This window comes from Gorilla gorilla, chromosome 1 (genome assembly GCF_029281585.2).
Source record: "Gorilla gorilla gorilla isolate KB3781 chromosome 1, NHGRI_mGorGor1-v2.1_pri, whole genome shotgun sequence".
In the NCBI taxonomy this organism is placed as follows: domain Eukaryota; kingdom Metazoa; phylum Chordata; class Mammalia; order Primates; family Hominidae; genus Gorilla; species Gorilla gorilla.
The window spans coordinates 225,113,889-225,138,961 of record NC_073224.2 but is presented as its reverse complement, the minus strand read 5'-3'; the positions used below and the strand labels follow the sequence as shown (position 1 = coordinate 225,138,961).

General features: G+C 52.1%; 1 protein-coding gene across 4 annotated transcripts in view; it reads left to right on the top strand.

The window, feature by feature from the left end:
- KAZN (kazrin, periplakin interacting protein) overlaps window positions 1-25,073 on the top strand; it is a 1,230,220-nt gene that overhangs the window by 1,162,513 nt on the left and 42,634 nt on the right. For 3 of the 4 annotated variants that reach the window (XM_055385098.2, XM_055385104.2, XM_055385123.2), the window contains 4 exons: window positions 5,138-5,327; window positions 9,213-9,343; window positions 12,610-12,660; window positions 14,747-14,870. In XM_055385098.2, coding sequence (XP_055241073.1) covers window positions 5,138-5,327; window positions 9,213-9,343; window positions 12,610-12,660; window positions 14,747-14,870 — 496 coding nt within the window. Of the gene's footprint in view, window positions 1-5,137; window positions 5,328-9,212; window positions 9,344-12,609; window positions 12,661-14,746; window positions 17,275-25,073 lie in introns of those variants that run through there. The other variant, XM_055385135.2, reaches the window with a different exon arrangement.

Sequence of the window (25,073 nt, the reverse complement as noted above, 5' to 3'; positions counted from 1 at the left end):
AGGAGAAGAACTTAGCTGTGCCACAGAGTGTGTTTATGAAGCACGGGAAGAAGGTGGCCTTGTGCCCGCTCAGTGCCCGTTTGGCGCAGTGTGCCATCCGCACAGGAGCACCAGCCTTCCGCTGTCTGCTCAGAGGCTCCTGCCTCAGGATCCTCCCAGTCTTTACCCCAGAGAAACATTCCCTAGACAAGCACTCATCAGCTGTAGGACCCGGTAGAGGATTCGGTTTCTGGGCACAGCATGCCTGCAGGGCCAGACTTGCTCTCTGATGTGGGAGATGTGATGGGTGCATTGTGACCTCCAGATCAGCGGAACCTCAGGCCCTCCTGGTTAACAGGAACTGCCATTGGCCCCAGCCAAAAGGCGGGTGAGGGCAGGGCCCTGTGCTGCCATCTCCCCTTCCTGCCTCATGGGTCTCACTGCCCAGGCTCAGGGAGCGCATAAGTAATCCTAACTGAGCACTATGGCTGCTCTGAGACAGTGGGCCAGACTGGATCCTTGACCCTGGTGTGAATTACTCCTCACATCATCCCTGCTTGTGAAATAGAGACTCTTTAATAACAATCGCTAATATTTGTTGGGTATTTTTACCCTGGACCAAGCACTTTCCCTAGGACCGTGTGAGGGAGGAACTGTCATTATCCCGGTTAGACAGCTGGAGGAACGAAGGCACGGAGAGGTGTGGAGCCTACCTTGGGATCCCACAGCTCAGAGTGGCAGAGCCAGAACCAAATCCAGACAGAGCCCAAGCTCCAAAGAACTGTGCCAGGGCCTGGCCACCTCATCACACAACTCCAGAGGGTGCTGCTTACATAAACATGGTCCCTCTTGGTTTCACCATCTTATATTGTGGGACCTTGAAGTTCAGAATTGTGGAGTAATTTGCTCAAGGTTACACAGCAAGTTAAGTGGGAGAAATGGAGTTTGAAACCAGTTCTGTCTGACTTTTGTCAAATGGACGCATTTGTGTCAAGTTAACAATTCCCAGGAGCTTGACGTTCCAAGTTCTGAGTGCTTGGAAGAGGCTGGAGGCTCAGAGAGAAGAGAAGAGTCAGAACCCAAGGGGAGTTCCCAGCATTAAATTGCATTTAGTGGAAGAGATTAGTCAGAGAAATGTGTCGATTGCCATAGGAGAGGATCTAATGCATGTGTGTGTGTGTACGTGTGTGTATGTGTGTGTGTGTGGTATTAGTCTCTTCTCATGCTGCTGATAAAGACATACGCGAGACTGGGTAATTTTTAAAGAAAGGGAGGCTTAATGGACTCACAGTTCCACATGGCTGGGGAGGCCTCACAATCACAGTGAAAGGTGAAGGAGGAGCAAAGGCACGTCTTACATGGTGGCAGGCGAGAAAGCATGTGCAGGGGAACTGCCTTTTATAAAACCGTCAGATCTCGGGAGACTTATTCACCATCACAAGAACAGCACAGGAAAAACCTGTCCCTATGATTCAATTACCTCCCACCAGGTCCCTCCCATGACACGTGGGGATTATGGGAGCTTATAATTCAAGATGAGATTTGGATGGGGACGCAGCCAAACCATATCAGTGCATGTACATGTGTATATGTGTGTGTATGCATGTGTGTATTGCGTGTGTATGTGTGTGCATGTGTGTATGTGTGTATATGTGTGTATATGCATGTGTATGGGTACATGGGTGTGAAAGCAGGTGCATGTATTTTAGATGAGACTTCACACGCGTCATCTGCAGTTCCTCTCCATTGTAGCTCTGCCTTGGAAGCTTACAATCCTGAGTGGGCAGAGTGGACAGTTTATCCTTGTGCTTCAGAACTCACAGGTACAGCCACCCCATTCTGAAGGACCAACATAGGGGACCTCCCAATTGTCAGGTAGCAAGGATGTCAAGCTGCCTACTGAGATGGAAGATGCCACTCCCAGGCCCAGACAGAGATGAGACCCCACCTGGGAGAAGGAAGCCGATGGGTTCGGGAGAGCCACCCCACCCAGGCCTCTTCCTCACTCCTTCCCGTGCTCCCTGCAAGGGCTGCCTGTTTCAGGGGCTGGCTTGTGCAATCCTGTGCTTCCTAGGCATGTGGCTGGGAGTGTTTGCAGGAGGGGGAGCTGAGGGTTCATTCCCTCATGATGGCAGACCAGCCTGGGTGCTTATTTCTCCCGAGTCGCACTTTCTGGGCAGCCAGATGGACTAGGCAGGTGGAAGCAAGGGAGTGGGGCATCCCCCTAAGACTGCGAGTGTAGTAGTGTGGAGGGCCAGGAGGCTGTGTGCATGCACACCTGGAGGGAAGGCAGGTGCCGCCACCGACTCACCTGGGCTGGGTGTGGTGGTTCAGGAAGTGTGGGTCTCCATGATGCTGGGTCTGCTGCAGGTGTACAGAGGCTCAAGACACACCCAGCTTCACTCCTTCCTTAAACAAAAAAGTTACCCCATTGTTCTTGCAGTAGGACAACAGAGCTGTTCCCTGGGCCATCAACACAACAAAGGCTCTGTGAAGCAGCGACCTGCTTCCATTTATCCTGCAGGTTCTTACAGCATGCATCCTGGATGTGCTGAGCCCCAGGCCAGGTGCTGGGGACTCTGGTGAGCAGACAGAAGTGGCCCACATCATTTGTGCTGGTTGTTTTCTTGCCCCACAGGAATGTGGGCTTAAGGGAAACCACACCGTGCTCCCAGTCAGACACCAGGGTTTGGTACCCAGGTTGGATGTTGTGCCCACTGGAGAAGTCACTAAACCTCTCTGAGTTTTGGTTTCTTACCTGTTGAGCACAGATAATCCCGAACTCCCTACCTGCAACCCAGCACTGTTGCACAGAGCGCGTGAGGGTGGCAGAGCACAGGTGGTTTTCTCGGCCAGAGCAGGGGCAAGCCAGGTTGGGGAGGCAAGGCTGACACCCTCAGCTTAGCCTCTGTGGTATGGATTTCTATTCCCTGGAAGCTGGCAGTGGGAGGGAAGTGATTTCACAGACTTCTAGGGTGTCCGAGCTGGAAGGAGCCCTGAAGATCACTTGGTCCAGGCTTTTCACTATACAGATGGGGAAACTGAGGCTCAGAGGAGGGAGTGACTTGTCTAAAATAACACAGCTGGTTGATGTGATGAGAGTGCATCAGGCATTAGGCCAAGGACTGTCCGTTTCTTGGTGGGACCCTTTCTCAAGAATCCCTGCTCTGCCAGGAAGAACTCCAGGCGTGGGGCAAGGTTAGAAAGGTTGTGGAGAGATTAGATGGATTTTTTTGTTGTTGTTAATCTGTGTTCACATGAGAGGCAAAGCCAGCACTCACAGTGGCCCTGCCATCTGTAGCTACCCCGGAAACGTCCATGTTCACCCAAAACCTTAGTGCAGGGGACCCCTGGGCCTCTCCCTGTCTCCTCTGCCCTGTCATGAGCCCCGGGAGCCAATCAGAAGTAGAAAATGACTGTGATGAAAAAAATGTGCATTAACACTTTGAGAGGCCAAGGCGGGTGGATCACTTGAGGTCAGGAGTTTGAGACCAGCCTGGCCAACTTGGTGCCACCCTGTCTCTACCAAAAATACAAAAAAATTAGCTGGGCATGGTGGCAGGTGCCTGTAATCCCAGCTACTCAGGAGACTGAGGCAGGAGAATTGCTTGAGCGTGGGAGGTGGAGGTTGCAGTAAACCGAGATCGCGCCACTGCACTCCGGCCTGGGCAACAGAGTGAGACTCCATCTCAAAAAAAAAAAAAAAGAAGAAGAAGAAGAAGAAAATAATATGCAGTAACACATTTCTAATACTTGCCGTTTTTCTCCCCAAAAGAATTTGAGATCACTTCTAATAAAACCCCAGATATTCTAGGGGGAGATAACACAGCTGAAAAAGGTCTCAGACACTGGGCAGAGAAAGGAAGACCTGTGTGGCCAGTCGAGGCGGCCTCCCGGCCCCAGCTCAGCCTCACACTTGTCCCTGGGCTCCCTCCTGTCTTACATGTTCTTGGCGTGGGCTCCTGAGAGCTGGGCTTAGGATCTGCCTGTCCCCAGCCTGCATTCAAGAAGGAGCTAGTCGTGTAGGCTGATCGTGCACCTGCCCATCTCCTTGCTAGTTCTGCAGAAGGTGCACATGGCTCTTCTCTGGCAAAACCTTGTGAAAGGGAGAAGAAGCAGCCTTCAATCTTGCAAGGAGTTAAACTAATGGGAGCCAAAACACCTTTTTATTACAATCGGACTTGAATCCTGGCTAGTCCGTGGAGAATCCAAAAGAATGGGTGGTAAGAGTGTTCCTGGGGCCGGGCGCAGTGGCTCACACCTGTATTCCCAGCACTTTGGGAGGCCGAGGCATCCCAGCACTTTGGGAGGCCGAGGCAGGTGGATCACTTGAGGTCAGGAGTTCAAGACCAGCCTGGCCAACATGGTGAAACCCCATCTCTACTAAAAATACAAAAATTAGCCAGGCATGGTGGCACATGCCTGTAATCCTAGCAACACGTGAGGTTGAGGCAGGAGAATTGCTTGAACCCGGGAGGCGGAGGTTGCAGTGAGCTGAGCCACTGCACTCCAGTCTGGGCAACAGAGTGAAACTCCATCTCCAAACAAAACAAAAAAAAGGAGTGTTCTTGGAACCCCTCTATTTCTGGTCTCACTTTGCTCTTGGTGGGTAACCCCCAGGTTAGCTCTCGGGTGAGTTAACTTGACACAAATGCGTCCATGTGACAAAAGTCAGACAGAACTGGGTTCAAACTCCACTTCTTCTACTTGTTGTGTGACCTTGAGCAAATTACTCCACCATTCTGAACTTTAGGATCCCACTGTATAAGATGGGGAGACCAAGAGGGACCATGTTTATGTAAGCAGCACCCCCTAGAGTTGTGTGACCAGGTGGCCAGGCCCTGGCACAGTTCTTTGGAGCTTGGTCTCTGTCTGGATTTGATCCTGGCTCTGCCACTTCTGAGCTGTGGGATCCCAAGGCAGGCTCCACGCCTCTCCGTGCCTTCGCGCCTCCAGCTGTCTAATGGGGAGAACAACAGTTCCTCCCTCACACGGCTGCGGGGCAGGCGCTTGACTTACCAATTGACGCTCGATGCCGAGCCAGCAATACCCGGTGCAGAGGATCCGGGCTTTCTCCCCATGGCAGTGGGTGGTGCCAAGCAGCTGGCCAAGAGGTCCCCTTGATCATGACTTCTTCCTGTCTTCTTGCTCTCTCCAGGCCAAACAGTCCTTAGCTACGCTGACCAAGGACGTCCCCAAGCGGCATTCCCTCGCCATGCCGGGCGAGACGGTGCTCAACGGCAACCAGGAGTGGGTGGTGCAGGCGGACCTCCCGCTGACCGCAGCCATCCGGCAGAGTCAACAGACTCTCTACCACTCACACCCCCCTCACCCTGCGGACCGGCAAGGTGAGTCCTGCCCTGGCCTGGCTCCGCCACGACTTCGAGGGGCTTCACAGGAGGCCATCTGACCCAGTGGGAGAGGCAGCTGCTTTGTTCATACTACAGCAGCTTAGGGGGCGTGGGACAGAGACCTTGGGCTCATGTAACTGAAAAATCTAAGAGATGGACAGCAGGCATAGCTGGATCCAGAGGTTCAAACACTATCTGGGTCCCTCTGACCGTCTCTCCATCTCTTAGCTCTGCCCACCTCCTTTTGGCCTCATCTTCAGGCTGTCTCTTTCAGCAAGAAAGTAAAATAGTCCGCTGCAGTTCCAGATGTTTAAGACCCTCACAGCTGAAGTCTTAAGAAAGAAAAACTATCTCTTCCCCCTGTGTCCGTAGCAAATCCCAAAGAAAGACTCTGATTGGCCACATCAGAGTCACATGGGCATCCTTTGGCAGGGGAGGCAGCAGAACTCCTTGATTGACAGCTCTGGCCAATCACAGGGCATCCAAGAGGGGCTGATGTCAATGTCACAGATGTTTGCTCCAGGCACTCGGCAGGGAAGTCTGGCCTCTGGACAGCATCTGCACCTACTGCCCATGGAACAGGCTCCAAACTTCTCGCTGTCCTGTTGCACGTCTGCAGGCCACCTTGCTCTGTTCTCTGTCCCTTTTGCAAGTAGTTGCCCTTATGTGATAGATGCAAGTTGGGAACAGGCATCCAGCAGCAGCCAATGCACCAGAGGTAAGAGCTGGTCACTGTGAAGGCTGCAGGCTGGGCTGGCTGTTGGAGCTGCAGGAGATGAGTCAGACACAGCCCTGACCTATAAGGGCCTGGCAGGCTGGTCAGGGAGATGCCAGCAGGCCCTGCTATTGCCTGTCAAGGGTACAGATGGGGGAGTGTAGGTGAGTCATTGGGACGAAGGGGCATAGGCCCTGGATTCAGACTGCTGGGTTCAACTCTGGCCCTGCTGCTTACTAGAGTTATGACCCATGACCTAGGCCAGGGTCCTCAGTTTCCTCATGTGTAAAAGGGGCATTAGGCTCTTAGCACACAACGTACATTAAAGGTGTTTGCTGAGACTTCCTTTACCTACTTCATGGGGCTGTCGTGAAGATGAAATGTGTAAAACTGCGGGAATGGGGCTGGGATCATGGTCAGAGCTGGGTAAATATTAGCTGCTATTCTCATTATCATCATCATCATCACCATTGTTGTCATCATTGATAGGTGACACTGGGGACTTTGAGAACCAGACAGTAAGCAAATTCAGAGTCTTCCCTTCCCACTGAGTGGGATAGCAGCCCTCCCTTCACTGTCTGACCCAAGGTGGTGTGACTTTTTTGGGGTAAGGGTGGGCAGCTCTGGCCTTCAAAGCCTCAACTCAGAGGTAGAAGAGCTTATAATAAAACTGCTCGGGGCCAGCATCCTCGTCAGGCAGGGAAACTGAGACCCAGAGAGGGCCACCACTTGTTCAGAGTCTCACAGCCCAGCCATGCAGCCAGCTGTCCTGGCTTTGGGTCCAGCCCCGGGGCAGCAGGAGGGCAGAGGTGCAATGTGAAGGCAGGCAGGGCTTGGGCAGTTTCTGAATCACATAGGGGCAGCAGACTCCTGGTCATCCTCGTTTGCCTCTGCAGGGCCTCTCCTCAATGGAGCTGGCTCTGGTCTGGGAAAGCTTGGACAGGCTGGTGGATCTGCCCTCTGGGCCCTTCCTCCTCCACAGTATCTGCCTCACATACAACCATCTCCATGCATTTTATCAGACACCCCCTCCTCCAGGAAGCCTTCCGTGCTCTCTCCCCTGTGTCCTCTATGCTCCTGTAAAGTTGGGTGCTCACCTGCGTCAGAGCACCTCTTACCCTACCTCGGGTTTGCTGTTGATGCATCTGTCACATGACTCCTCCCATCTGTCCAGTGCCTGGCACTGTGGTAGGCTCATCATACATGTGGCTACTGTCTGGGATTGGTACCACTGGCATCCATCCCCATGTTACACATAACAAACCTGGCTCAGAGGGGTTAGGGAGGATGCCCAAGGTCACACAGCCTGTAGGGTAAACTCACCCAGATTGGAATTGACTCCAAAGCCAGGGCTCCTTCAGCCACCCATCTTCTGTATTAGAGCATATGGCCATTGGTGGCAAGGACTGTCTTTTGCAGGAATGCAACCCCACCTGCTGGCATGCCACCTGCACATAATAGGTGCTTAGCCAGTCTTGTCAAACAAAAGATGCTTTCTCCATCCAGTGCCAATGCCTGCAGACAGGAGAGCAACCTGCTGGGGACTTGGAAGGGCTTCTGAGCTGTGGCTTCTGGTCTGGACCTTCCATTCAACCACTATTTATTGAGTACCTATTATGTGCCAGGCACCATGAGCTCTGGGATTCAACAGGATAAGACACCCAGGGTACCTGCCCTCACAGAGCAGATGTTGTCAGTGTACAGATATGATATGTAAATATACTATTAAATAACAAGCAGGCTGGATGCCGTGGCTCACGCCTGTAATCCCAGCACTTTGGGAGGCTGAGGTGGACAGATCACGAGGTCAGGAGTTCGAGACCAGCCTGGCCAGCATAGTGAAACCCCGTCTCTACTAAAAATACAAAAATTCGCTGGACTTGGTGGTGGCAGATGCCTGTAATCCCAGCTACTCGGGAGGCTGAGGCAGGAGAATCGCTTGAACCCGGGAAGCGGAGGTTGTGGCAAGCAAAGAACACACCACTGCACTCCAGCCTGGGCAACAGAGCAAGACTCTGTCTCAAAAATAAATAAATAAATAACAAGCAGAACGATGACAGATTGTAATTAGCACAAGGAGAGGAATCAACAGAAAACAGGCACTTTTTTTTTTTTTTTTTTTTTGGAGAGATGGAGTCTTGCTGTGTTGCCCAGGCTGGTTTCGAAGTCCTGGGCTCAAGCAGTCCTCCCTCTTCCGCCTCCCGAAGTGCTGAGACTACAGGCATGAGCCACCATGCCCAGCCAAAAGCAAGCACTTTGATAAGAACCAACAAGACAGGGTAGGGAGAGCTGATTACTGGGGAAGGCCTCCTGGGACAGGCTGAGACCTGGAGGATGACAGTGCCCCTGATGGACAACAGGAATGGCAGAGACCAAGGCAGGGGGACATGGCCTGTCTCAGGCAGTCAGAAGGCTGATGTGGCTCCAGCCGAGGCTGCTGGGGTAGGCAGGGCCGTGGCACATCAGGCCACCTCGGAGGCCAGGAGGAAGAGAGATGAGATGCTGGCTGGTGGCCCATGCTCTGGTGTGTAGAGTGGAGTCAGCGCGACCCACCGGGAGGCCTCGTGGTCTTCCAGGTGAGAGTCAGTGGTGGCAATGCAGTGGGAGAGAAGCAGGCAGATTTGGGGCAATGTTTTGGAGCTGCTGCTGCCGATTGGATGTGGGATATGGGGGAAAGAGAGAAAGTGGTGGTGGCCTTTAGGTTTCTCATTTGGGAAACCGATTTGGGGCAGTGGTTAGGATTGCACCAGGTCTAGGAATGTCCAGGTGGTGGGAGCATGTGAGCGGAGTCAAGTGTTAATGCATCACGGTGCTCCTTAGAAATGAATTTATAAACATCAAGTACTTTCCTGTATTGGACTTGGAAACGAGGAGACTTGAATTTGGAATGAGAAGACTTGAAAACTTCCATGTCTTCTCCTCGTTCACGCTGGTGGAGGAGGGTTCATTGGATCCAGAGGCTATGGGAGGTTCTTCCCAGCAGCTGCTCTATGGGAACGTGTGGAGCTGTGGAGTAGGGGGTTGGAGAACCAGGCAAGTCTCTTCCCTTCTCTACACCTCAGTGTTCCCATCTGTAGAATGGGAGTGTTGGGTGGAATAACCGCCAAGGCAGCACAGGCGAGGACGTTCTCTCCATCCCTCACTCACCAGCTGTCCCTGCTTTCCAGCGGTCAGGGTGAGCCCCTGCCACTCCCGGCAGCCCTCTGTCATCTCCGACGCATCTGCCGCCGAAGGCGACCGGTCGTCCACACCGAGCGACATCAACTCCCCTCGACACCGGACACACTCCCTCTGCAACGTAAGGCCAGCAGCAGCGGGGCCTGGGCCCCTGGGCCCTGCCCAGAAACTGCAGGGGCGGGGGTGGCGGGGTGAAGCCATACTCGCTGTTTCCTCTCGTCCACCCAGGGAGCACTCTGGCGAATGCATTTCCTGTTCTGTTCTTTCCTTTTGCAAGAAGCGATGGATGTGGGGAGAAAAAGGAATGAGGCCCGTTTGCTCCTTGTGTCCGGGAGGGTGAGGAGAATCCAGAGGAAGCGGGCCTGGGTTGGCCGCAGGCACAGCCTGGAACTCTGCCCCAGTGGGCCCTGTCTGGGACCGTGGGCTTCTCCTCCCACACATTACCTTCCAGAGCTCAGGGCCTCCCCAGCACCTCCTCATTTCCCTTTAGAGCCAGCTCTCTATCCTGACCCAGGAGTCTTGGCATGAATTGCCTCTGGAGAGGCGTGTGAATATGGTCTAAGTTTGTTTCCTTTGCTTATTTCATCAAACACTTTTTGATTGCATACTGGGCATCAGCTCCCAGGAGGCAAAGGCCCTAGCTGCCTAGCTCTTGATGACTAGTGGGGCAGACAGATGGGCTCTGCAACAGTGAGGGAGTAAATTGAAGGTGGGTTGAGCTTCTGAGGACAGTTGGAAGCCATGTCGAGGCTCTAACGTGAAATATTGGGGTCTGGGTGTGGGGACCACCGTGAATTTTTGTTCTATCACACAGTTGGTAATGCAGAGGCTCCCCTCTGCCATATCCTGAAGACAGACATCATAGGGTTAGATCCTCAAATGCATGAGACGGCTTTTTCCAAAACTCAGTTAATGTCACTTTATTAACCAGCGAAATAGATAATAAAAAAGAAATGAGGTGAACACATTGGACAAAACCATTACTTGCCAGTGACATGATTCTCTACCTGGAGAACTCAAGAGAATAACTTGAAAAGCTATTAGAATGAATAATAAGCATGTACATAACAGTGTTGCTTGGAAATCATTGTGTAAAAATCAATCACTTTCCTATAGTTGAGTCGTAATTATGGAACCATTTTTTTCAATCCACAATAATGAAAAGTGCTTATAAAAATAGCTAAGACTAAACTTCAGAGAAGCTGCCTCAGTCTGCTGAGGTGGGCGGCAGAGATTGCTGGCCCGGGGACTTTAGATGGCCTCCTCAGAGTAGGAAGGTCATTTGCAGCCTGGGGCCCTGCTCAGGCCTGGGATTCTCTTTTTTATTGTTTTATTTTATTTATTTGTATGTGTGTGTGATGGAGTTTCACTCTTGTCACCCAGGCTGGAGTGCAGTGACGCGGTCTCAGCTCACTGCAACCAACACCTTCCAGGCTCAAACAATTCTCCAGCCTCAGCCTCCCAAGCAGCTGGCATTACAGATGCCTGTCACCACACCCGGCTAATTTTTGTATTTTTAGTAGAGATGAGATTTCACCATGTTGGCCAGGCTGGTCTTGAACTCCTGACCTCAGGTGACCTGCCCACCTCAGTCTCCCAAAGTGCTGGGATTATAGACATGAGCCACCGCACCTGGCGGGATTCTCTGTTTTATACTGGTGCTTTAAGGAAGCAGTATGTTCTTCTCTTGTCCCCAGGAGAGAATCCTAGTGACAAAGGCTATCTTGACTAACAGAACCAAGGCAAGGAAGGTGGGCCACTGGAGGGGTCTCTGACATCCATTCCCTGATCCTGGAGGACCACTGTGGAATTATACCTACAGCCAGCAGTGTCCCTGCACCATTCTCATCCCAGTTGAGAATACCTTCCCCCCACGGCCATATTTTATCTTCTCATGGTGGGCCCATGGGGACTCTGGCAGCAGAAATGCTGCTGGAAAAACCCCATTCTGCAGAAGGAGTTCTCCAAAGGCCTCTTGAATTGCATTTGACCCAGCCCTAGTCTTTTGCCCACCGTAGCCTTGGCACATTCCTGCTGCCAGGAAATGGGTGCTTTGATAAGCCAGTTGTCTGCGTACAGGCGTTTCAGTGAGCAGGCCCCATTCTCTTTACCCATAGATTTGGCAAAGATGTTCCTATCCAGAGTGGAACTATCTTAGCTGCCTTCAGAATGGATTCTGTTTGCAAACCTTAAGACTAAAGACTAAACTACCATTCATTAATTCCCTCACTTCCTCAACCCTTTTTATCCCCCCATCTCAACAGGTGTGCATGCAGGTAAGCCAGGAAGAGCCCAAAAATAGCTGCAGGTAACCCTTTGCCTTGGGCATCTGACATCCACCAGCAATAATAGTGCAGCCTGGACTAATGACTGCCTCATCCTCTCACACTCTGGTCACTAATTTAGAGCAGAAGTAGGAACTCAGCATAGAGAGGTTGGAGAAGGTTAACGGACCTTGGCATTATGCTTGCAATTCCAGAAATAACCACCAGGAGTCTCCCTAGGAATGACTGTTTTGATCCAAAGGATCTGTGGGCTCCAGACAAGGCAGACTGATTCTGGGATGTAGTGAAGGCTTTTGTACACCCATAGGCTATTAAGGGTTCCCTCCACACCCACGTAAGGCAGGGGTGGCAACACAATGGAAATGTCCTACCTGCCCATCCTAGGGACCTGTCTGAGGCTCCCTAGGAAAAAGGGAAGGAGTTCAGACCCCTCCTGGGGCAGCCCAAAGCTCAGGACCAAGTGTGCAGTTACCCTGCAGCTCCTGCCTGGAAGGAGCACTGTGCCAGGAGGAATCTGACAGCCCCCAATTGGAGCTGTAGCTCTGCATCCAATTAGCTCCACGGTAGTGGACTGTCTGCTGCCTCTCTTGATATCTGTGAATAAGGCTAACGAGTTCTGCCTGCCCCTGCGCAAACTAAGAGATTCGTTGTGTCGGTTGTGGGGGAAGCTAGAGGCTACGTGGTCTCCCAAGTTTGTTTCTGTCCCAAAATTCTCTATTTCGTGCTTTTTCTATAAAAGTACATTTCTTTATGAAAAGCACCAAGTCTAACCAAGCTCTATATCTAACTCAGAGGACAGACTGGGATAGGAACTTAGACACCCTGGAGTGGCTAATTTGTTGGTCAGAAGATGTTGGGGGTTGAGAGGCCAGACTGGGCAGGAGAGGACCCCAGGGCCTCTAGGGAAACTCCAGGCCCCATCGATAAGCCATCTGGGGGTATCTGCTTCAGGAGATGGGGGGTGGGCTCCCCACTGCAGAGGCAGGGTGGCCCCTGAGAGATGGCATCCTTCCACGGAAGGCCCCACAGCACACGGGCCGCCTCTGCTCTCCTGTGTCACCTGTCTCTGCTGTTTCATCTTCCTCTTCTCCTCTGGCTACAGGGCGACAGTCCCGGCCCAGTTCAGAAGAACCTGCACAACCCTATTGTACAGGTAGGTGTGCCCTCCCTGGCCACTTGGACCCTCCCTCCACCCCACCTTGACTACAACTTCACCCTCTGTTCCCGTGAGCCCACATCCATGCCGCACACCCAAGGTGGAGAGGATTTATGCCACTTCCGCTGAGCCCACATCCATGCCGCACACCCAAGGCGGAGAGGATTTATGCCACTTCCGCTGAGCCCACATCCATGCCACACACCCGAGGCGGAGAGGATTTATGCCACTTCCGCTGAGCCCACATCCATGCCACACACCCAAGGCGGAGAGGATTTATGCCACTTCCGCTGAGCCCACATCCATGCCACACACCCAAGATGGAGAGGATTTATGCCACTTCCGGAGTCTCAGGTGGGCTGGGGCCTGAGCCAGTCTCAGCACCTGGGCCCGCCTGGCCCTGTGCCCTGCAGGGCTGTGGAGCTGCTGAGTGCACACATGTCCTCCGTCCTGATGCCCTGGCCATGGCTTACCCTGGCAGCCAGCTCTATAAAATTCCCATTATTATTGAAAAGCTCATAGCCCAGGCAGTGGGTTTTTTGTGCTGCTGGAAACTTGATTCATTTTTAACATTTTCAATATTCTGTCGAGTGAGGAGGGGGCTGCAGGGAGGACAAACAACATGAATTTGAGGGTCTGCAGGGGTCTCTGAAGTCACCTTTCTAGTCCTGGGCTCCCCACCTGTGGGTCTGCACACCACACATTCGCAACGGAGACCACCAGGGAAGTGGTTCAAATGCAGACTCCTGGGCCATTTGCCCTAGAGATTCTGATCCACCAGGTACAGGGTGGGGCCTGGAATTCAGGAAATCCCTAAGTGTTTGGGGAGCCATGAGTCTAGTCTAAGCCCCACCCCGGTTACGCATGATGCCACCATATGTCTTTGTATGAAGCACTTGGCAGTTTGCAAAACTCTCCTGCAGATACCACCCAGATGCCTGTAGTGTCCCTAACAGGAGGGCAGGGTAGACCTTACCACCATCACCTTATAATGTTTTCCCACGTCACAGACAAGAAAACATCTCAGAGCAGCTAGGGTGCTTTCCAGGGTTCCACAGGTAGAGTCATGATCAGAAATGGAACCCGCAGTGGCCATACTGTCTCCTGTCCAGGGCAAGTACCAAGCCATTGCCCTCAGCTGACGCAGGCTCCAGACTCCTCCACATTTTCCGGACTCTCCCAGGCCCACTTGCCCATGTCACTGTGTGCTTAGTGCCCTGGCACGGCAGACAGGGCCTGTGGCCGCCCTTCCTCCCTATGGCCTCGCATCGTGGACATGACCACAGGCAGTGGCCGAGCACGTGGACATCCTCCTACAAGCCCTCAAGAAGCACCTGAAAGTTGTGGGCAAATTGAATTTATTATATATAACAATATTATTATATAACAATATTATTATAGTACAAATGACCACAGCTGCTCACTGTACTGAATGCCTGTGGCACACCAGACACCGTCCTTGGGGTCTTTTTCTTTCTTTTTTTTTTTTTTTTTTTTTTTGAGACGGAGTCTCACTCTGTCGCCCAGGCTGCAGTGCAGTGGCGCGATCCTGGCTCACCACAGCCTCCGCCTCCTGGGTTCAAGTGATTCTCCTGCCTTAGCCTCTCAAGTAGCTGGGATGACAGGTGCCTATCACCACATCCGGTTAATTTTGTATTTTTAGTAGAGACGGGGTTTTACCATGTTTGCCAGGCTGGTCTCGAACTCCCGACCCCAGGTGATCCACCCGCCTCGGCTTCCCAAAGTGCTGGGATTACAGGTGTGAGCCACCGTGCCTGGCCTGTTCTCAGGGTCTTTATCCTCTCTTTAGCAACATCCTCGTGGTAATCTTGGAAGGGTCTTACTGTTGTCCCTGAGAGGTTCTGTGACTGGTCCCTGTTTGCTCAGTGAATGAGGGGCTGACCTTGGCATTCCAGCCCTGGAGGTGGCTTCTCAGCCATCCCAGCCCGCCCCTGACCCCACTGGCTTAAAGCTCAGAGAGGCCTTCCCCACCCCGGATCCCATCCACTGCAGTCTGCACCCCAGCTAAGCTTGGCTTTCTTCTTCTCCCCCACCCTCTGCCACGTGGCTCCTGACTCCTCAGTCACTAGAGGATCTTGAAGACCAAAAACGGAAAAAGAAGAAAGAGAAGATGGGATTCGGCTCCATCTCCCGCGTCTTCGCCAGAGGGAAGCAGCGGAAGTCCCTCGACCCCGGCCTCTTTGATGGTACCGCCCCTGATTATTACATAGAGGAGGACGCGGACTGGTGATACGCGCTCCCCTGCGCCTGCTGCCCGCAGGCGTGTCTGTGCGTGTGGGCGTGTGTGCAAGCGAGCGTGGGTGCGCGTGTGGCCGTGCGTGGGGTGTGTGTGCACGTGTGCGCTGGCACACATGGGTGCTGGGTGTGGCCGAGCGCCTCTAACAAGCGAAAACACGAGTGTGAACCTCTCTCCCCTGCGTCGCCACCTCTGTAATTGATGTACATACCGCAAACCGTGTGTGAACCTGTCAACTCTCTGTCGTCTTTGGAGCGATACAGTTGTGTTGTTAATCTGGTTTATTATTTTTCTTCAATGTTTGGTTTTTCTTTTTTTTTCTTTTTGTTTGGTTCGTCGGTTGGTTTTTGTTTTTGTTTTTTTCCCCCTTTCTCCTCCCCTCCTCCTTTTTATGAAACTTGAAAACTTGAAGGACTGCTGTGTATTTGTAAATAACAAAACTATTGTGCCCTCTGTGCTTGCAAATGTTCCTCGTCCAAACCGCTACTCCTGGAGCCCGTCTGGCAGAGGATGTGGTCTGTTTTTGATGTCCCCCCTCCCGCCCCCCTGGTGTGAACGTGTGGGACCAGACCCTGTCCTGGGGGTGCGCCCAAGTCACTTTAACCACAAAACGCCATCGTCGTCAGGGTAAGCTCTGCTCTCTACGAAGACTCGCGAGCCCGGCCAAGGGGCCTTGTCTTGGCTGGGTTTGTCAGAGGTCAAACGGGCTCTTTTAAACGGCCTACCAGTTTTTAAATTGCATTGCCGTTTCTTTCTTTATGAAAAAAAAGAAAAAAAGAAAATTGTTTCATTTAATTTATTTGCACAAATGCTGAAAACTTATTCTATCTAAATTATTACATAAATATTGGAATGTCTATTTTTCCATGGGGTGGGCGGGAGGTGGGTGTCTCTGTTGACTTGTCTGTTCTGTTACCATGCTGCTACCCAACTGTGCAAAGTAGTTTAGGGTGGCCAGAACCCAGGGACCATTGGATTTTAAAGCTTGCTTTTTCTGTTCTTTCTTCTCTCTCCCTCTCTCTCTGTCTCTCCCATTCTCCTGCCCATGCATGAAAGGATCCTCCACCTTCTTCCCACCCAGAGCTCCCTCCAGGCCTTTCTCTATATATTTATTTATCTGACATACAGAACACGACCTCAGTGAGCAGAGTGCTGACAGTCATGGTCCCCTTCTTTGGGTCTGTCTTTTGAGAGAGGTTGAGCTCAGGGCAAGACAGCCTGCCACACATCCAAGGGTACGACCAGTGGGACCCTGGCCTGAGTCTGTTCTCCGAGGGGCCTCCAGCAGCTTCTGTTCCTCCCTGCAGCTGTGTCTTTCTTGTCCTGGGTTTAGGATGCAGGTGGGCCAGGCGGGTGTTGTTAGGGGAGGCACCCACTTCAAAAGGAGGGCCACAGTGGGGACACAGAGTCCAGCACCTGAGCCCTCCACCCTCCCCATTCTGGTTGGTTCCATCAGCCACACTTAGAATCTGCCAGGATCCCTTGGACTCTGTCCCCCAACTTGTCACAGCAGCCTGAGCCTACCCACCCCAGGAGACAAGAGCTGGCAGGAACATCTGCCTATATGGGGGGTGGCGTTGGCCCCAAAGAGGCTTCACCAGCAAAGGAACTGTGTGCATTTTAATGCCGGGGGACGGAGGATGTGTGAGCTGTTCAGCTAGGTCTGCCCAAGGCCTAAAACTCAATTTCCTTATTCTTTTGCTTCTGCTCGTCCTTAACAACTAACAGCTCAACCCACACCTCTAGACAACAGTAGTCATGCTTTCTGCTAACGGTGACATTTTCAGCTCTTAAAAAGAAGCAAGGAGATTTTCAAATGCTAGAGTATCTCTATCAGAAGGCATAGGACATTGTGTCCAAAGTCTCAAGAACAAGCAACACTTTCCTTCTGACCTGGTCCAAAAGTCAGCAAAGAGCAAGCAGGCAGAGGCCCTCATAAGGACTTTTCTGTCCTCCTTTGACCAAACTGTTTAACCGAGCCTAGGGGTGAGGGGGAGCGACCCAAGCTGGCATCTTTCTCTATGGAGACAGATTTTAGAAAATACTTTTCTTGCCCATGAATTTCTTTTCTGGTTGATTTTTATCATTTTCCCTTTACTTACAAGAAAATAAGATTGCAACCACTCCTGCTAATGATTTAGTAGTTCCTTTTCATTTCAGTTTTTGTAAATTAGGAGATAATTCTAAGAGTTACTAAAGGATGATTTATTTAAGAGAACTACGTCAAATAGCGAATGAGTTATGGGTAACATTAGACGAAAATAACCTTTCCCCTGGGAAAGGTTTCTCGAAGGCATGGATGCAAATATAAAATATTAAAAAAAAATCTAAATAAAGCTTATTTTAAAATATGATCGAATTCTATGTTATTTGATTGCTTCTATTTGGCTCCGGGTGGGAGGCTCTGCCCCTCTGGGAGGCACAGGTTGGCATGACCTGCTCCTTGGACTTCCAGGGCTGGGTTCTGGGAGGGGTGATGGGAGGGGCCGAGGAAAGCTGGCTGGATTCGGGGCCCTTGGAGGGGCCGAGCCGGGGTAGCCTCCCAGAAGCATCTCGCCTCTGCCGCCCTGACTGTAATTTGGAGGGCTACCCTGTGGTCCAAATGCACCACCCCCAACCTGGCACCCTGCATTGTGGAGCTTAGTGGCCCCAGTCAGCTTTCGTCTGCTTCCTTCTCCCCCTGAGCTCCTTCCAGAGGCCCCAAAGGAGCCTGTGCTTTGGGGCGTGTTACTTCCCGCAGACCTCAGTGGACCTCTGCACGTCCCAGGATCCCACCCTCCCTGGAGGACCGAGAGGAGCTTCAGGGAGATAGAGAGGGAGCCACAGGCTTCCTTGATGGAAGCCAGAGGGAGCCAAGCTTTTCCTAGCCCCAAGAGAACCCCCCCAGATACAAAACTCAGGCCTCCCCCAGCGAGACTCCACTGTATGTCCCGAGAAGAGGGTACCCGGGTTACCCCAAAGCCTGACATAGTCAGTACCCTCAATCTCTATATCTCCCAACTGAAAAAAAATTTTCCCCGGCAGTAAGACTGATGGAGGGCTGGCTTTTAAGTCCCCTCCCACCTCTGCAGCATAAAGCTATGTAATACAGACACCATGCCGAGGTGAAAATGAGCCCCCAGTGAGGATGCAAGTGGATATGGTAGGATTGGGAAGGCCAGGAAAGCCCTGGGTGACAAGGAACTTAGGGCCATCTACCCCAGCAGTTCTCAGCCTGACCACACCTTAGGGAAAAAAAAAAATACTCATTCCAGGCCATATTCCTGGAATTGAAGTGTATTTAAATCTCCTCTGGTGATTCTAAAGGGTTGCCAGGATTAGAACCACTGAGCTGATCTGAGGAGGGCAAGTGTGGCCACACGCATGCCCCTACTCCCCTCTCCCTGGCCTCATGCAGACATCACCAATCAATTGAAGAGACCTTCCTGCCCATCCCGAAGTGGCCTCTGATTTCTCACTTTACATAGCCTCAGACAGCCACAGCCAGGCAATCAGAGTTGGCATACAAGGATAAAGCCTTTTTGCCCTCTCAAAACTAACCCCGTCTCTCATGCTGGACATATGGCAAAAACTTTGGCCCAGAGAGGAATGACTTGGCCAGCATCCTAGCTATTGTGCCTCTCATCCTGGGACCTTCTCAAGAGCCAGGCCATACCTTATTTGGGTCTTTGTAGCTCCACTCAAAAGCCACCGTACCTCCTTTTTAAAAAGAATCTTCTCCAGGGAAGCTGAGGCAGGAGAATGGCATGAACCCGGGGGTTGGAGCTTGCAGTGAGCCGAGATCGTGTCACTGCGCTCCAACCTGGGTGACAGAGCGAGACTCTGTCTCAAAAAAATAAATAAATATTTAAAAAAGAATCTTCTCCAGGACCTTGCTCCAAATGGTCCAACTTCAAATGGTACCTATTAGAAATTGGAGTAGGGCTATCCAGGGCCAGCTGCACAGGTTGTGCACTGCATCACTCCAGAAGGTGCCATTCTCCAGGCTACCACGTGAATGGTGTCCTGGTTTTTCAATACAAAAGCTGCATGACTGTACTCGGTGGCCCGTCTGTGTGCTCCTCCTACCCACGTTGCAGGCTAAAACAGCTGTAACCAATAATAACAATAATAATAATATCTAACATTGGTTAGGCATTTACCACAGGCCAGGGTCCATGCTATGCACTTTACACATATTAACTCAGTTAACCCTCCCAACAGCCTGTCATTGATGAGAAAACAGAGGTTGAGTAACTCATGTGAGGTCATGGAGCTGGGAGACAATAGAACTGGGCCTCAAACTATGGAGTTTTGGCTACAGAGTTTGTGCCCTGAACCACTCCACCGTCTGAGCAGTGAGGGGCTGCTGCCAAGCAGCTGGGCCTTCTCCCTGGGGGGCATCTTCAGCGCATCATCTGGGCCTGGTTTCAAGGCCCCTCGCCCACCAGTAGCCTCTGACACAGCTTTGCACTGCCTCACTTTTGTGACTGAGTCTGTTTCCATCAGCCTTTTCCCCGCAGGCCCAGAAAGCTCACCCCTAGAGAGGAATCAGCGGGGGAATCAGAGCAGAAACCGGCTGCTGTCCAGCACCAGCTCTCCCTTCCTCTTCCTGGCTAAGTCAGGAGCAGAATCACCTCCACTGGCCCTGCAGTCCAACCCCTGGCTGTACCAGAGCTGCAGATCCTGAGGGGTAGTGCAGCCCCCCACACCTGGGGAGCTCTGTGGCACCCTTCCCCGCCACAGCATGAGCCTGCGGTCCAGGAGCCGCCCCGCACCTGTGACAGATGGTATCGTGCCCGTCACTCAACCTGGGCTCCTGGGGAATCCAGGCAGAGTGAGCCTGAACCGTGGGGGACATCAGTCGTTTGACAAAATGATTTTTAAAATACCTCTGGGCCAAAAGTTAGCCGAGTGTGGTGGCACACGCCTGTAGTCCCAGCTACTCAGGAGGCTGAGGCTGAAGCATCCCTTGAGCTCGGGATGTCGAGGCTGCAATGAGCCGAGATCTAGCCACTGCACTCCAGCCTGGGCGACAGAGACCCTGTCTATTATTTATAAATAAATAAATAAAATATCTCTGGGTTTTCCCCCAAAACTTGCATTTTCCCAGACACCCCAGATGGCTCCTAGGCTTTTTCCAGTTGGACTCCACTGGGTGGGGCAAAATATGCCCCGGTCCCTGGCCCCCACTTGTTCCCATTTTCCAGTGGTTACAGAACCTGGTGATAATGAAGAATGAATAGGGAACATGTATCAGCTTATTCTTTATAAAAGAGTATATTCGTAATTCTGCACTACAAAATAATGCCCCCAAACTTACAAATATCTTAGCAGTTTGTATGTTAGAAGTTATTTAAATATCATCAAAGTTATGGCATGTCACTAAAATGTCCCCCTGTGGGCAAATTGAGGGTATAAGTCTGGGATGGCAAATAGGATATGGATATTTCTCTTTTTATTTTTCTTTTTTTTTTTTTTTTTTTTTTGAGACAGAGTCTCACTCTGTCGCCCAGGCTGGAGTGCAGTGGCGCGATCTCGGCTCACTGCAACCTTTGCCTCCTGGGTTCAAGCGATTCTCCTGCCTCAGCCTCCCTAGTAGCTGGGACTACAAGCATGCATCACCACACCCGGCTACTTTTTGTGTTGTTTTTAGTAGAGACGGGGGTTTGCCATGTTGGCCAGGCTGATTTTGAACGCCTGACCTCAGGTGATCCACCCACGTTGGCCTCCCAAAGTGCTGGAATTACAGGTGTGAGCCACCGCACCCAGCCTGGGTATGGATATTTCATACCTGAACCACAATTGGGTGATGTCTCAAAGTCCCGTGGCTGGAAAATATGCAAATATGCAGGATGGTACTCTATAGGGCAACAAACTGAATCCTTGAGAAAATGATCCCAACAGGATTGATCCAAGAATAGCAGCAAGGGAAAATCTTGGCCTATTCATCCTGAAAATGGCAGGACCTCTGATGACCTAGCACGTGCCTTGCAAGGCCTTGTGACATTGCCAGGCTGTGTACAGAAACCATGCTTCTGAATCACAGAAAACACTGGCTGGTAGCTTGTTTGCATTTCTGAGTTTTAGGTTTTGAAAATTCCTTATTGCTTTCTTAATGGTTACCAGTAAGTAGCTGTTAATCGCACCAATACAAGAGAACCTATAAAATTGCGTGCCTTGCTTCCAGAATCCTCAACGGAAGATTTGCCTTTGGGAAGTCATTTTTGCCCCCATCCAGAGGACCGTTGTAACCCACCAGTGGCTTCCCGGTCATACCTGGATAATCGCTCCCAGTTCTGGCCCCACATCTGATTCTAAGCAAGTTGTTTAACCTATGAACCTCAGTGTACTCATCTGTAAAATGGGTGTAATCACCCTCCCCCCCTCGTAGGTTCAGAAATGAGAACTGAATGTGTTTTTGGAGACTGAAAAGGGCTGGCCCCATGATTACTATTCTCTGTGATTTGTAACACATCTTGAGCCTGACAGTGCCTCAAATCAAAACTTGTCCCTGGGGTAAAATCAGGGCATCGGGCTGTGTGTGTGAAGTTCCTCCAGCTGCCAGGGTCTGTGAACACCAGCCCTCAGGGTGCAAATGCAGTTCCAGCACTGCTACAAAAAAGAATCTGGGCTGCTCTGCCTCAGAACAGGGAGGGTTTGAGTTATTTGCCCCTAGAATCCACCAGCTCTGACAGCATTCTGTCTTTCTGAGGTCTGAGCAGAAACACTTAGACGCTGCTGTCAGAACCCAGGGCCAGCCTGATCTGGAAGTCAGGGCTGCCTCACCTATGCAGTATTTTCTTTGTGCCAAGCACTGTTCTAAGCTCTTTCCAGACACTCACTCGTATAATCCTTCCAGCAACTCTCCAAAATGCATGTCATCCCCAGTTTACAGATGAACAAACCAAGGCACAGAGAGGTGAAGTTCTTGACTGGAGTCACACACGTAGGAAGAGGTGGAACTGGGATTCACCTCTAGCAGTCTGGCTCCAGAGTCCATGTTCTTGGTAACTTTGCTGTGTAGTCTCAGGTCACCCACTGGCCCCAAGCCCCCTCTCAGGGCCTGCTGAGCAATAGAAACCTTCAGAGAACATCAGAATGAAAGCCTCATTGGTAGGATGAGGCCGGGCGCTGAGTAGGCCAGCTTTTTAGAATTCAACTCCTTAATCCAGAAGAGGAAGAGACTGGCAAAATATGGGGTTTGCAAACTGTGTTCCATGGAACCCCGAGGGGGTTCCTCAGCAGTCCCTCAAGGGGTTGCCATAGCTGGCGAAAGAATCAGCAGGCAGGGCTCCAGCCTACCCTCAGCCAGTGGCTCTGCACTTACCTGTTACACACTGGACTTCCGTGTACGAGTCCACGTGAAAGGTCCCATGGTAAAGTGAGTGAGAAGGAGAGAGGAAGAGAGGAGGTTTGAGAAGCACAAGGAGATCAGTGGTTGTCAAACCTGACCTAGCCTTGGGTTTTAAAGATATCCATTCCCAGGCCCCATCCTGTAGCTACCGAACCAAAGGGTCTAAGGCCGAGGCCCTGGGAGCTGTGTGCGTATTGAACAAGCTGCCTGGTGTGGGCTGTCACAGGAGGTGACATGGGGCAGAGACTGAGGGTGGCAGTGTAGTGCCCGTGGGTTGGAGTGCAGACTCGCCAGGGCCATCACAATGTAGGTTGAGGCCACCTTCCCGGGGCAACCCCAGGGTCCCCCCAGTAAGGGAGGAACCTTACCCAAGCCAGACCCCAAGCTGCCCCCCAGGCAACCTGCTGCTTGGGGCCTTGCTAGGCCCCACTGAGCAGAGGGGACGGGCACTCTGGAGTATCTGACGCCCCAGGCCAGCCTCAGAAGCCTGCAGCAGCACCCACACTGCAGGCACAGAGAGGTTCCCCGAGTCTCCGAGAGATGCGTAGCCAGGAAGTGGCAGAAGCAGGAGTCAAACCTGAGTGAGCTCTGAGTTCTGAGCCTGAGGTCCATCCGACTCCTCCTGACCTGTGTCCGACTGAGACTTCTGTCCGGTGGACCTGCTGGCCTCGGTCTGGGGCCAGTGATATCCCATGGACACCAGACCATGAGCCCTAAATTGGGGGCAAGTCAGCCCAAGCTGCTGCACTCTGGGAAGTGGTCAGATGTGGAGCTGCTACAGAGGGGCCTGCAGGCCTCTGCCCACCCCTGCCCTTGGGCTCCTGAGGAGGCCCAGTCTTCTTCACCCAGAAGCCCCACCACCCCCAGCCCAGCGCCTTCAGGGCCCCTGAGCCCGGCTCCGGACTCCCAGTGTTCAGGTTGGTCAAGGACTCGCTGTGTGACCACAGGCAAGCTGGTCTCCCTCTCTGGGCCTTAGGCTGTCTCTAAAACAGACCAGGACAGTGGTTTTCCACCTGTGGCCTGTGAAATCTAAGTCCCTGGATGTGCCTCAGAAGGCGGTCGGCAAGGAAGAGGCTGCAGCCACTGTGTTGGAGGGTCCCTCCCTGCCATCCGCCTCCCTGCCCTAAACTCCAGTGTATTCGGCTTGTTGAAATAGGTGTGAATGACGGGTCTGCAGCATCTCTGCAGCTGAGAGGCAGTATGTGAGAAAACCAGGGGGCACATCATCTCCAGGCTCCTCCAGGGGTCTCTGGGCTGTGATCAGGAAGGGAGAGGGGCACCAGCCTGGTGAAGGAGTCACTCCCCATGGGTGTCCCCCGGCTTCCCTGCTCACCCCTCCTCCCTATCAGTGAGGGGCAGTATGAGACCCTCCTTAACCCTGGTAGAACAGGAAATAGGAAAATGGGGCCCCTGGCTCCCCTTCTGGAAGTCTATAAGACAAGGCCAAGGCCATGAATGTCCCCCACGAACCACAGGACAACTGCATGGAGCAACGCCTCCCCAGGTCACAGCGATTTACAGTTCACGACACTCTTTCACAGGGAGATGGGGGTCAGGGTTAAGAGATTACATCCTGGGCAAACTCCCTGGGTTTCAACCTCAGTCCTGACGCTTGTTACCTGGTAACCTTAGGCAAAGGACTTCACCTGCTGTGCCTTCGTTTCTTCATGGGGACAATAGGGGTGAAAAGATACTAGGTCAGAGTGTGGCTGCAGGGATGAAACAGGCCAATATGTATACAAGGCTTAGCACAGGGCGCAATAAACCTTAGCCACCATGATGATGACCGTGATGATGACAATGGCAATGGTGATCTCATTTCAGCCTCTCGCCGGCCCTGTGAGGTAGGCAGGACAGGGCCCTTTGTACAGATGAGAAGACTGAGGCCCAGGTAAGTTCAGCAATTTGCCCAAGCTGCAGGGGCCAGCCCAGAATAGGACCAGAGGGAGCAAGAGTTTGGGAGCTGAGAGGGGTGTCAGTGGTCTCTAGTCCACTCCCCTCATATTGCAGATGGGAGGGTGCTTGTCCACAGCCCAGCAGGGCATCAGTGTCTGAACTGGTTCTGGAACCCAGGGCTCCTGCCTCCCTGGCCAGTGCTTTGAGTTGCCTCCAACCATAAGACTCAACTAGGGGGAAAAAAATCCCTGGGTCAGTAAGTTTTGGAAACACTGCATCAAATCTCCACCCCTTATAGATCAGCACAACCCTTTCACTTATTAAGGCTCTGACAAGTTCTGCAATGAAAGAAAATCTTCTACCTTTACCCAACTAGTGTTTCCAAAATGTACGTGACCACAGAACCACACCTTTTACTCTCATTCGGTGGATCACCGACTGGGAACTATTGGGACAGATGACTTCTTTGGGCCCTTTAGCTCCACTGTTCTGTGCTTTGAGGGCACTGTCAGTGGTTCTGTGGCGATCTCTAAGCATGCCACCATTATTTAGCCATGAGAAGTCTCTGTGGCTCATATGACATCCCTATGGGCCTCCAGAAGGGAGGTGACAGGCACAAGGCCAGGTGTAGTCATAGCCCCTCTATCTCAGCATCCACTTTGCTAAGAAAGGACTCAAAGCAGTGCACAGCACCCACATGAGGCAGAAGAGCCTGACAGATTGGCTTGGAAATGCCGGTCCCAGGGTGTTCATTATTTTCCTGCTCTCCTAGGTCCTAGATATAGACAGAGGGGCTGAGTCTGTTGGCACAGGGACCCAGGGGATGGGCATGTCCATGCTGCCAGGGTGTCTGGCCCCACCTGCCCTCCAGAGCACCTCATCACCCTTTGGTGGCTCTGAGCTGCCTAATTGCTTTCCCTG